Source organism: Pleurodeles waltl, chromosome 4_1 (genome assembly GCF_031143425.1).
Source record: "Pleurodeles waltl isolate 20211129_DDA chromosome 4_1, aPleWal1.hap1.20221129, whole genome shotgun sequence".
NCBI lineage: Eukaryota > Metazoa > Chordata > Amphibia > Caudata > Salamandridae > Pleurodeles > Pleurodeles waltl.
This window is the reverse complement of record NC_090442.1, coordinates 35,452,396-35,466,274: the sequence shown is the minus strand read 5'-3', so window position 1 is coordinate 35,466,274 and position 13,879 is coordinate 35,452,396. Positions and strand designations below refer to the sequence as shown.

At 45.2% G+C, this 13,879-nt stretch overlaps 1 protein-coding gene across 3 annotated transcripts in view; it reads right to left on the bottom strand.

The window, feature by feature from the left end:
* Positions 1 to 1,751: 1,751 nt before the first annotated feature.
* The window catches only part of LOC138287327 (zinc finger protein 850-like), a 144,575-nt gene continuing 132,447 nt past the window's right edge, over positions 1,752 to 13,879 (bottom strand). For 2 of the 3 annotated variants that reach the window (XM_069227679.1, XM_069227680.1), the window contains one exon: positions 1,753 to 7,439. In XM_069227679.1, coding sequence (XP_069083780.1) covers positions 4,808 to 6,742 — 1,935 coding nt within the window. In that variant the 5' untranslated portion in view covers positions 6,743 to 7,439 and the 3' untranslated portion in view covers positions 1,753 to 4,807. Of the gene's footprint in view, positions 7,440 to 13,879 lie in introns of all 3 variants that reach the window. The other variant, XM_069227681.1, reaches the window with a different exon arrangement.

Here is a 13,879-nt window from a genome sequence, read left to right as displayed (position 1 = left end):
GTAATGAAGAGTAGGTTGTGTTTGACATAGAGAGTGTCCGGTGTTCACCCACCAGTCTTCTATAGATGATGCAGGAGGTAGCATGCAATAGGTTGGGTTTGACATAGAGAGTGTATGGTGTTCACCCACCAGTCTCCTAAAGGGGTTGCCAGAGAGGGTGAAGAATAGTTTTGGTTTGAAAGAGAGTGTCTCTTGTTCACCCTCCAGCCGTCTACAGGTGCTAATGGACAGAGTGAAGAATAGGTTGGGTTTGACAGAGACAGAGTGAGATGCACATAAAGGGCTCCTGTTTAAAGTACTTGAGGAGGGAGAGTCACACAGGAGTTGGCGTTGCCCCAACCCTCCTCCTCAATGCTTACACGATTGCCTTGCCGTTACTCTTTACATCATGAAGCCTTGATTTTGAAATGTGTGATGAACTCACCCTGCTTGCGGTCTATCTGAACAAGGGAGGAGGGCACATGATTCAGCACCTACTGCGATCAATGAGGATGAGTAAGAGGCGACCAACAGGTTTGAAGCTGAAATCCTCTGAGTCTGTGCCTCCACTTTAAGCTGTGACTGACCAACAATGTTAAATCCGGCTTTTGACACCTCCTTCATGAGGAAGACCCTAGACAAGTGGTTCTCAACCTTTTGACTTCAATGGATCCCTGCATCATTACTGGAATCTGGGGACTCACACTGAGTCATTAGTGGAAGCCATGGGACCCCACACTAAGAATTTTTGATTTTTTGTACAAAAAACACAAAAACAAGCATTTAGCAAACAAATACACAAACAACGAAATTAGTGAAAGCTGGGACCGCACACTAAGAATTTTTGAACCACAAAGATATGTACAAAAAACACAAAACATCTAGCAAACATATACACAAACAAATAAATATTTTATTTAATGTGTAAAAAAAAAAATGAAAAAGCAACATTTAAATTTTATTAGGAAGTTTGGAGCGTTTCTAACTCAATTGAGGCCACTCATCGTCCATACTATATTCTGTTTGATGCGCTTGCACTGCTTCCATAAATCAATCTGAGGCCACTCATCGTCCATACTATATTCTGTCTGATGCCCCTGCACTGCTCCCACAGATCAATCTGAGGCCACTCATCGTCCATACTATATTCTGTTTGATGCACCTGCACTGCTCCCACAGATCCATCTGAGGCCACTCATCGTCCATACTATATTCTGTTTGATGCACCTGCACTGCTCCCACAGATCAATCTGAGGCCACTCATCGTCCATACTATATTCTGTTTGATGCACCTGCACTGCTCCCACAGATCAATCTGAGGCCACTCATCGTCCATACTATATTCTGTTTGATGCGCTTGCACTGCTCCCACAGATCAATCTGAGGCCACTCATCGTCCATACTATATTCTGTTTGATGCACCTGCACTGCTCCCACAAATCAATCTGAGGCCACTCATCGTCCATACTATATTCTGTTTGATGCACCTGCACTGCTCCCACAGATCAATCTGAGGACAGCAACTTGATTTTTAGCCTCCAATTTCTAATTCCTTCACATTTACAGAAAAATTTAAACATTTTCAGTTGTACATTTAGAGCCTCTTCTTACATACACTTTATTAATCTCTAAATAATACTTGGTTTTCTAAGCAGTTACAGGGCCCCCTGAGTAGGCTTCACAGACCTCCACGGTTCCCTGGACCAAGAATCACTGCCCTAGACATACATTTCAGTATTCTCTCTTCTTAAATAAAAAAATCACTGAAGAGTTGAGAGAATGTGAGTGAATTAATCAACCAATATTTATTTTAGAATTAATGTACATTAGTGTATATTGCATGAAAGTGTTACATCAATAGTACAGAAGAATACATTAATGACAAAAATGCATTTAAAATTAGTTAATCTATTCATAAACAGTAGCAGGGAAACAATAAACTGCTGCACCAAAAGTCTAATTTACATCTAATGTCTAAAAACTAACTTAAAGGAATCCATAGTTTAAAACACAAATGGTTAAATTACACTTGCAAAAATATCTTCCAGTAGCTTCCTCCAACCTATGGATGACATGAATTGTTTGGCTAATTGTGTTAATTTAGGACATAAGACTCACATACTTAGACAATTCCTCACTAGTTTCAATATGGTTCATACACTTGGGTCATGTGATATTAGGAGGGAAGTTATTACATATTTACAGTTTCTCACATTAGCTTTTCTTTTTTTTAAATTGCATTATTTTAATTTTAAGGGCAACAATACATTGACAAAAGCATCTTGCAAAATGCAATTCTGTTTTCTTGTTATCTGTCTCCTTGGAGTCACACAGTTGGATGTGGGAGCGACTGTGTGCAGCTCCTCGTTCTGCACAGCTGCACTGAAAGCTAGAGAGAGATTTCTTATCAATCAACAAACCATTTCAATTATTCAAACATCCTCACTGCTTACCTGTGATAATGATCTTTCTAGAGGATACTCTTACCTGCCTGCAGATTCATCACCTGTAGAACACTCTCAGGCACCACTCTAGAAACTTCAAAGCTCTCACATCTCCGGTAGGGAGCATTGGTTCGCATTGGGCACAGAAGTGGTGTCTGATGATGTTGCCAAAGCCATATAGTACACACGCACATCAGTTTTCATCCATTTTATCCAAGCTTCAAGGCCAGCAGATTGACTAACATAGATTAAGTGATGTAGTACCAAAATGTATTTGGGACCTTATTAACTCTCCCTATAACACATCCATCAAACAGCAAGATGGATGGGTCAATGAGGAATGTACAGGTAGATAGAGTATACCCCAGAAAGATTGTTAATGCAGCTTAGTAACATCTTGTTCTGGTGGACCTGATGGTGGGTCGACGCGCTAACAAGATTATGTGTATCACCTCGGGTGGCAGCTGCATGGAGTTCAGATGTCCCCGCTCAATCTCCAGCCATGAAGGAGAAGGCCCTGGAAACTGGGATGCAGCACCATTCCCTCCGACTGGGAGAGAAGGCCTGGTCTGCATGGCAGCTTCTGACGGGGACATATAGAAAAGCGCTGATTGTCTTCATACCACACTCCTGCTGGCCAATTAGGGGCAATGAGAAAGACATGCAACTGGTCTTGGTGTAACTTCTGCAAAACCCAAGAAATCAAAAGAAATGTGTAGTGCAGTTGAAAGTTCCACCTAAACTGAAACGTTGCCCCAGTACACCCATGAATGGATACTGGAGGGCACAGAACTTCTGAAATTGAGCATTTTCTGAAAACGCGAACAAATACACCTGAGGAGTACCCAACCGGGTGAAGATGTCCTGGACTAATATCCATAGTGGATGTCACTCCTAGTCGGCAAGATAATGCTTGCTGAGACTGTCAGCTCTGAAATTCAGGGACACTCCGCTAGGTGGCTGGTGGTGAGCCACATTACCTGCAGTTCCAACAGAACCTGCTCTTCCAGAGACAAAAAAACTCTGATCACCAGATCCTGTAGGCGAGCTCCCTATCCTGAAGAAGCAGCATTCGCTACTACCGTAGCCACGGCTGAAGGGGGAGCAAAGTCCATCTTGTAACTCAGGTTCACCTTATTCCCCCACTCAACCACTTCTGCTGCAGCAGTGGGGGAGATTATGATGGAGTCCAACAGACTTCCCCTGGTACTGTAGCCACTGTTCACAGAGGCACCACTGTAGGGCCCACATGTACCAACCTTCACATGGGACTAGTAGAATGCAGGAACCCATCAGACCTATGAGTCAGAGGACCGACAGAACTGGGACTTTCGCACTGTGTTGGAAAGAAGGAATCATTTCCACCGAATGTCTGCAATCCTCTGAGGTGGAGGAAAGCTATGGGGAAGAGTGGTGTCAAGTACTAGCCCTATAAAGTGAAGTCATTGGAAGAGTGTTGGGTGGGATTTTGGCTCATTTGTTGAGAAACTCAGGTCAAATAGTAGGGCTGCTCTTGACTGCAGATTGGGAGATTCCGCCTTTCCCGATCCAAGTCTCATTAGCAAGTCATCCAGGTACGGCGAGAAAAAAGGTGTGCCCAACCTTCGGAAATGGGTTGTAAGAACTGCCATCACCTTTGTGACAAATCGAGGTGCTGATGTTAACTCAAATAGGAGCACAACAACCTAGTAGTGCATAGAACCCACAACAAAACAAGATACTTCTGATGCAAATGCGGGTTCGGGATGTGGAAGTACATATCCTGCTGGTCGAGTGACACCATACAATCTCCAGCTTCCAAAGCTAGTAACACTTGAGCTAGGGCCTGCCTCTTGAACTTTTTCTTTTTGAGCTGTAGTGTGGTTGGAAGCGATGTCAACTGCGTATCTCGTCCCTGTCCCACGCCATTAAGAGCCTTGCCTCATGTCCTTGATGCCCTTTGGGTACATGCTCTGGCACTCGTGGCAGATGAGGTGGGGATTTTTTAGTGACACCTGTCTTTCCCAATCTTTACAGGGCCTGAACACTGATGTCATGGTACTGCACTTGTTGGAAAGATTTCTGTGGGAAAACTCAAGAATCTGAGACAGCAAGCTCCAGATCTACACCAAAAGAGTAGAAAAAAAGTAACTGATGTCCTTGTGCCGGGGTGAGCGCTTTATGGCTTCGATGACACCACTGGATGCCACTTTTGGCACTGATGCAATGCCAGTCCCCCTACCGGCAATGTGGTAGTCTTTAATAATTCTACCACTATCTGTGTGTTTTTTCTTGACCTGCTAGCCAGTGCTTCTATCATTTACTTATCATCACTTGGCATTTGAATGTCCCACATAATTGTAATGCTATCATCTTCTGCAGTTCGATTGAAGCTCTTCTCTTATTCACTGCACTTGAATAGTTTTTACTTTGTGTGTTCGCTGATGTGTTTGTAGTTGTGATAAATGACTAAAACTCTTCACACATTCACTGCAGTTGTATGGTTTTTCCCCTGTGTGTGTTCGCTGATGTTTCCGTAGGTGTGATAATTGACTGAAGCTCTTCACACATTCACTGCAATGGTATGGTTTTTCCCCAGTGTGTGTTAGCTGATGACTATGTAGGCATGATAACTGACTAAAACTTTTCACACATTCACTGCATCTGAATGGCTTTTCTCCTGTGTGTATTCGCTGATGTTTCCTTAATGTTGAAGATGCACTAAAACTACGTCCACACTCACTGCATTGGTATGGTTTTTTGCCTGTGTGTGTTCCCTGATGTTTTTGGAGATCTGATAGTTGACTGAATCTCTTCACACATTCATTACAATGGTATGGTTTCTCCCCCGTGTGTGTTCGCTGATGTCTTTGGAGGAGTGATAACAGACTAAAGCTCTTTCCACACTCACTGCAGTTGCATGGTTTTTCCCCTGTGTGTGTTAGCTGATGGCTTTGGAGGTGTGATAACCGACTAAAACTTTTCATACATTCAATGCAGTTGTATGGTTTCTCCTGTGTGTGTGTTTGCTGATGCTGTTTTAAGTTTGATAAAAAACGGAAGCTCTTTTCACATTCATTGCACTTGAATGGCTTTTCTCCTGTGTGTATTCGTTGATGATTCCTTAATGTCCAAGAGTCACTAAAGCTACTTCCACAGTCACTGCAATGGTGTGGTTTTTCCCCTGTATGTGTTCGTTGATGTTTTTGTAAGTTTGATAAATGGCTAAAGCGCTTCACACATTCACTGCACTTGAATGGCTTTTCCCCTGTGTGTACCCGCTGATGTTTCCTTAATGTTGAAGTTGCACTAAAACTACTTCCACATTCACTGCAATGGTATGGTTTTTCCCCTGTGTGTGTACGTAGATGGCTCTGGAGAACTGATAATTGACTAAAGCTCTTCATACATTCATTGCACTTGAATGGCTTTTCTCCTGTGTGTATTCGCTGATGACTCCTTAATGTTGAAGACTCACTAAAGTTACTTCCACATTCACTGCAATGGTATGATTTTTCCCCAGTGTGTGTTCGCTGATGGCTTAGGAGGCGTGATAATCGACTAAAGCTCTTCATACATTCATGACACTTGAATGGCTTTTCCCCTGTGTGTATTTGCTGATGTTTCCTTAATGTTGAAGATGCACTAAAACTACTTCCACACTCACTGCATTGGTATGGTTTTTTGCCTGTGTGTGTTCGCTGATGTTTTTGGAGATCTGATAACTGACTGAACCTCTTCACACATTCATTGCAATGGTATGGTTTCTCCCCCGTGTGTGTTCGTTGATGTCTTTGGAGTTGTGATAACTGACTAAAGCTCTTTCCACACTCACTGCAGTGGTATGGTTTTTCCCCAGTATGTGTTCGCTGATGTTGCTGTATGGTTGATAAGTGACTAAAGCTCTTCACACATTCACTGCAATGGTATGGTTTCTCTCCTGTGTGTGTTCGCTGATGTATTCGTAGGTGTGATAATTGACTGAAGCTCTTCTCACATTCACTGCAATGGTATGGTTTCTCTCCTGTGTGTGTTCGCTGATGTATTCGTAGGATTGCTAATTGACTGAAGCTCTTTAAACATTCACTGCAATGGTATGGTTTTACCCCACTGTGTGTTTGCTGATGTCTTTGCAGGCTTGATAATCGACTAAAACTTTTCGCGCATTCACTGCATCTGAATGGCTTTTCTCCTGTGTGTGTTTGCTGATGGTGCTGTAAAAGAGATGAGGAACTCAGGCTCTCACTGCATGTGTATGAATCTTCTTTCTTGGTTAGTGTCCCTGGGTTAGGTCTACATTTGTCTACATTCGATAACTGTGTTTCCTGATGTGCCAACATGGTTGTAAAGCACCTGTATTATTCTCACATTTCCTGTATTTGTTGGTATTAAGGATGTTTGATTTCCAATTTAAAAGTAAAATACAATAGTCACTAAATGCTTGCGAGACTCCTAATATGAGTAAGGCTTCCTTACAAGAGATTTTGTATTTAGATTGGATAACAGTTTTCAATGCTTGTGGGTAAGGATTAATCCTCCTCATTTTGGTCGGTGCACTTGGAACAGTCCATTGTATTGTAGACAGCAGACTCCGCTTTCCTTTACCTTTCAGTTGTTTTCTCTAGTCTGTTGTGCTTTTCTCTGGTTCCAATTTACAATACACCTAGAGCACTGAATTAAAGCCTGTTATCCTTTTAGGAAACAAAACACTGTGGTAGTCACATCACATAGATCCCATGATTAAAGCTGGTGTTAGTCGCCAGTTTATTCAGGAGGTGGTTTGTCAGTGTTGTTGCCGTAATTTTCTAGTGTTTTTCTCAGTCTTGTGGTGTAAAGGTGCACAATGGAGACTCTTACGTTCACTGAATTGTCCTTCACATCTCTTCCAGGATTTGTCAGTTTAGTTGACGATCTTCAGTCTCTGTCTGCACTGACATTTTCCCGAATACTGGAGGTCATTATTTCAGTCCATTTTTTGTAGATTTACTGATCCATTGTTGCTTTTCATAAACATTTCATGCATTCAAGGCTTGTTCTCTGTTGGATGCAAAGAAATTTAAAATGATGAAATGCAAATGTAATTTAAATTGAATACTCAATATTTAACTGGCCTAAACATCACCTCTTTTTTACCATCTTTGAAACTTAGCAAGGGTTATTTCACTATACACAGATATTTAACTAAATGTTCTATTGATCATGTCACATCTTACTTTCTTCTGAAAAAGAGGTGATTTACAAGTGTTCACATAGTAACTTAGTAAAGAAAGGGCGAGGGGTCACTTGTCTCTCTAACTACTGAGACTGCAACCGCATACTGCAAGTTGCCAGGTCCAAGGATCCCTGACGAATCTCCAAGGCCTCAATTAACATGTATACAGACTACAGTACAGAAGTACAGAGACTCAGAGGTACATTTGTGCTGGTCACAGAGAAGCTCCAGCACCTCAGCCTGAAATATTCATTTTGCCTATGGTGGACACCCTATTTTTCACAACACCTGAAAATGTCTGAGGGTGGCTGTCTCCTCAAAACCAACTGCAAACTTTTGAGGGACGGTTTTAGCTAACAGATTTATGTTTAAAATCTCTTTTATTGAATTTAGGGTGCAACAATACAACATCTCCCACCAACAACCACTGGCCGGTAGGGAGGGACAACTAGGAAGGAGAGGAAAGGAGGGTTCAGAGAGGGGGAAAGAAAAGGAGGAACAGGGAGACTTATTGCTTACATGAACATTGCTTCCTCAGTCCGTAGGTGTGCTCTGGGTGTATGTTATTGGCCAGGACTCTCGTGTCGGGGGAGTGTCTACTAGTTTGATCGGGAGAGGCCCCTAGGGGGTTGTCAGACAGAGGATGCGGAGGTACGATGGCCATGTTAATTCCCTGAATTCCTCTGACATGCATCAGATATATGGTCCCCATGTTTTAGCAAAGAGGGGCAGTGAGCCAGTTTCTGCTGCTGTTACTTTTTCCAAAACCTTGAGGGCCCACAACTTATGTAAACGGTCAGTAAGAGTAGGAATGGTCCCCGGCCCTGAGGTGTACGAAGCAGGTATGTGTGGGGGTCGGGGATGCCCAATAAGACATAGCTAGGGAATCGTGGTATGTTAGTATCGTGGATTTCGTCAATCGCTTGGAGGACTGTCTGGCAGAAAGGGGCGACCAGGCATTGCCACAATATGGGAGTAAGTGTGCCGTCTTGTCCGCACCCAAGCCAGCACTGTAGGAGGCTGGACTGGCTTGTAGTGAGTACCAAGGGGTACTTGCACCTTGCACCAGGCCCAGTTATCCCTTATTAGTGTATAGGGTGTCTAGCAGCTTAGGCTGATAGATAATGGTAGCTTAGCAGAGCAGCTTAGGCTGAACTAGGAGACGTGTGAAGCTACTACAGTACCACTTAGTGTCATATGCACAATATCATAAGAAAACACAATACACAGTTATACTAAAAATAAAGGTACTTTATTTTTATGACAATATGCCAAAGTATCTTAGAGTGTACCCTCAGTGAGAGGATAGGAAATATACACAAGATATATATACACAATAGCAAAAATATGCAGTATAGCCTTAGAAAACAGTGCAAACAATGTATAGTTACAATAGGATGCAATGGGGAAACATAGGGATAGGGGCAACACAAACCATATACTCCAAAAGTGGAATGCGAACCACGAATGGACCCCAAACCTATGTGACCTTGTAGAGGGTCGCTGGGACTATTAGAAAATAGTGAGAGTTAGAGAAATAACCCTCCCCAAGACCCTGAAAAGTGAGTGCAAAGTGCACTAAAGTTCCCCTAAGGACAAAGAAGTCGTGTTAGAGGAATAATGCAGGAAAGACACAAACCAGCAATGCAACAACTGTGGATTTCCAATCTAGGGTACCTGTGCAACAAGGGGACCAAGTCCAAAAGTCACAAGCAAGTCGGAGATGGGCAAATGCCCAGGAAATGCCAGCTGCGGGTGCAAAGAAGCTTCTACTAGACAGAAGAAGCTGAGGTTTCTGCAGGAACGAAAAGGGCTAGAGGCTTCCCCTTTGGTGGACGGATCCCTCTCGCCGTGGAGAGTCGTGCAGAAGTGTTTTCCCGCCGAAAGAACGCCAACAAGCCTTGCTAGCTGCAAATCGTGCGGTTAGCGTTTTTGGACGCTGCTGAGGCCCAGGAGGGACCAGGAGGTCGCAAATTGGACCAGCAGAGAGAGGGGACGTCGAGCAAGACAAGGAGCCCTCTCTGAAGCAGGTAGCACCCGGAGAAGTGCCAGAAACAGGCACTACGAGGATGCGTGAAACGGTGCTCGCCGAAGTTGCACAAAGGAGTCCCACGTCGCCGGAGACCAACTTAGAAAGTCGTGCAATGCAGGTTAGAGTGCCGTGGACCCAGGCTTGGCTGTGCACAAAGGATTTCCGCCGGAAGTGCACAGGGGCCGGAGTAGCTGCAAAGTCGCGGTTCCCAGCAATGCAGCCCAGCGAGGTGAGGCAAGGACTTACCTCCACCAAACGTGGACTGAAGAGTCACTGGACTGTGGGGGTCACTTGGACAGAGTCGCTGGATTCGAGGGACCTCGCTCGTCGTGCTGAGAGGAGACCCAAGGGACCGGTAATGCAGCTTTTTGGTGCCTGCGGTTGCAGGGGGAAGATTCCGTCGACCCACGGGAGATTTCTTCGGAGCTTCTGGTGCAGAGAGGAGGCAGACTACCCCCACAGCATGCACAAGCAGGAAAACAGTCGAGAAGGTGACAGGATCAGCGTTACAGAGTTGCAGTAGTCGTCTTTGCTACTATGTTGCAGGTTTGCAGGCTTCCAGCGCGGTCAGCAGTCGTTTCCTTATCAGAAGGTGAAAGGGAGATGCAGAGGAACTCGGCTGAGCTCGTGTAGGAAAGTACCATCTTGCCTGGCATGTTACCCCCATTTTTCACTGTATATATGTTGTTTTAGTTGTATGTGTCACTGGGACCCTGGTAACCCAGGGCCCCAGTGCTCATAAGTGTGCCTGAATGTGTTACCTGTGTAGTGACTAACTGTCTCACTGAGGCTCTGCTAATCAGAACCTCAGTGGTTATGCTCTCTCATTTCTTTCCAAATTGTCACTGACAGGCTAGTGACCATTTTTACCAATTTACATTGGCTTACTGGAACACCCTTATAATTCCCTAGTATATGGTACTGAGGTACCCAGGGTATTGGGGTTCCAGGAGATCCCTATGGGCTGCAGCATTTCTTTTGCCACCCATAGGGAGCTCTAACAATTCTTACACAGGCCTGCCACTGCAGCCTGAGTGAAATAACGTCCACGTTATTTCACAGCCATTTTACACTGCACTTAAGTAACTTATAAGTCACCTATATGTCTAACCTTTACCTGGTAAAGGTTAGGTGCAAAGTTACTTAGTGTGAGGGCACCCTGGCACTAGCCAAGGTGCCCCCACATTGTTCAGAGCCAATTCACTGAACTTTGTGAGTGCGGGGACACCATTACACGCGTGCACTACATATAGGTCACTACCTATATGTAGCTTCACCATGGTAACTCCGAATATGGCCATGTAACATGTCTATGATCATGGAATTGCCCCCTCTATGCCATCCTGGCATTGTTGGTACAATTCCATGATCCCAGTGGTCTGTAGCACAGACCCTGGTACTGCCAGACTGCCCTTCCTGGGGTTTCACTGCAGCTGCTGCTGCTGCCAACCCCTCAGACAGGCAGCTGCCCTCCTGGGGTCCAGCCAGGCCTGGCCCAGGATGGCAGAACAAAGAACTTCCTCTGAGAGAGGGTGTGACACCCTCTCCCTTTGGAAAATGGTGTGAAGGCAGGGGAGGAGTAGCCTCCCCCAGCCTCTGGAAATGCTTTGTTGGGCACAGATGTGCCCAATTCTGCATAAGCCAGTCTACACCGGTTCAGGGACCCCTTAGCCCCTGCTCTGGCGCGAAACTGGACAAAGGAAAGGGGAGTGACCACTCCCCTGACCTGCACCTCCCCTGGGAGGTGTCCAGAGCTCCTCCAGTGTGCTCCAGACCTCTGCCATCTTGGAAACAGAGGTGCTGCTGGCACACTGGACTGCTCTGAGTGGCCAGTGCCACCAGGTGACGTCAGAGACTCCTGCTGATAGGCTCCTTCAGGTGTTAGTAGCCTTTCCTCTCTCCTAGGTAGCCAAACCCTCTTTTCTGGCTATTTAGGGTCTCTGTCTCTGGGGAAACTTTAGATAACGAATGCAAGAGCTCATCCGAGTTCCTCTGCATCTCCCTCTTCACCTTCTGATAAGGAAACGACCGCTGACCGCGCTGGAAGCCTGCAAACCTGCAACATAGTAGCAAAGACGACTACTGCAACTCTGTAACGCTGATCCTGCCGCCTTCTCGACTGTTTTCCTGCTTGTGCATGCTGTGGGGGTAGCCTGCCTCCTCTCTGCACCAGAAGCTCCGAAGAAATCTCCCGTGGGTCGACGGAATCTTCCCCCTGCAACCGCAGGCACCAAAAAGCTGCATCACCGGTCCCTTGGGTCTCCTCTCAGCACGACGAGCGAGGTCCCTCGAATCCAGCGACTCTGTCCAAGTGACCCCCACAGTCCAGTGACTCTTCAGCCCAAGTTTGGTGGAGGTAAGTCCTTGCCTCACCTCGCTGGGCTGCATTGCTGGGAACCGCGACTTTGCAGCTGCTCCGGCCCCTGTGCACTTCCGGCGGAAATCCTTCGTGCACAGCCAAGCCTGGGTCCACGGCACTCTAACCTGCATTGCACGACTTTCTAAGTTGGTCTCCGGCGACGTGGGACTCCTTTGTGCAACTTCGGCGAGCACCGTTTCACGCATCCTCGTAGTGCCTGTTTCTGGCACTTCTCCGGGTGCTACCTGCTTCAGTGAGGGCTCTTTGTCTTGCTCGACGTCCCCTCTCTCTGCAGGTCCAATTTGCGACCTCCTGGTCCCCCCTGGGCCCCAGCAGCGTCCAAAAACACCAAACGCACGATTTGCGTGTAGCAAGGCTTGTTGGCGTCCTTCCGGCGGGAAAACACTTCTGCACGACTCTCCAAGGCGAGAGGGATTCGTCCACCAAAGGGGAAGTCTCTAGCCCTTTTCGTTCCTGCAGAAACCTCAGCTTCTTCTGTCCAGTCGAAGCTTCTTTGCACCCGCAGCTGGCATTTCCTGGGCATCTGCCCATCTCCGACTTGCTTGTGACTTTTGGACTTGGTCCCCTTGTTCCACAGGTACCCTAGATTGGAAATCCCCAGTTGTTGCATTGCTGGTTTGTGTCTTTCCTGCATTATTCCTCTAACACGACTCTTTTGTCCTTAGGGGAACTTTAGTGCACTTTGCACTCACTTTTCAGGGTCTTGGGGAGGGTTATTTTTCTAACTCTCACTATTTTCTAATAGTCCCAGCGACCCTCTACAAGGTCACATAGGTTTGGGGTCCATTCGTGGTTCGCATTCCACTTTTGGAGTATATGGTTTGTGTTGCCCCTATCCCTATGTTTCCCCATTGCATCCTATTGTAACTATACATTGTTTGCACTGTTTTCTAAGACTATACTGCATATTTTTGCTATTGTGTATATATATCTTGTGTATATTTCCTATCCTCTCACTGAGGGTACACTCTAAGATACTTTGGCATATTGTCATAAAAATAAAGTACCTTTATTTTTAGTATAACTGTGTATTGTGTTTTCTTATGATATTGTGCATATGACACTAAGTGGTACTGTAGTAGCTTCACACGTCTCCTAGTTCAGCCTGAGCTGCTCTGCTAAGCTACCATTATCTATCAGCCTAAGCTGCTAGACACCCTATACACTAATAAGGGATAACTGGGCCTGGTGCAAGGTGCAAGTACCCCTTGGTACTCACTACAAGCCAGTCCAGCCTCCTACATTGGTTGTGCAGTGGTGGGATAAGTGCTTGAGACTACTTACCACTCTTGTCATTGTACTTTTCATAAGAGAAAAATATACAAACCAAGGTCAGTGTATATACACATAGCCAAAAAGTTTTGCATTTCCTCTTTTCACTCTTTTCTAAGTGCTGAAAAGTACTTCTAAACTTTCAAAAAGTTCTTAAAAGTTTAAAAAGTTTTTTTTCTGTCTTTCCAAAAAGTTCTGAAAACTTTTTTCTCTTTTTCTATCACTTTAACTCTCTCAAAAAAATGTCTGGCACAGGAAAAAATGTTGAACTGTCCAAACTTGCATATGATCACCTTAGCTGGAAAGGAGCAAGGAGTCTCTGCATAGAGAGAGGTTTGAGTGTAGGGAAGAATCCTTCTTTAGAACTGTTAATTAATATGCTTAGAGTACAGGATAAGGCCATAAGTGCCCAATCTGTAGAAAAAGTAGCTAATGGTTCTCAATCTGATCCAGGGACTCCCCCAGGAAAAGGTTCAGGAAAGAAACTTCTCAGCCTGCCCATTACTAGACAGTCTAGCATAGTTGGTACAGAGATTGAATCACACCATACTAATGGTGTGCTCTCACATTATACTGGTAGC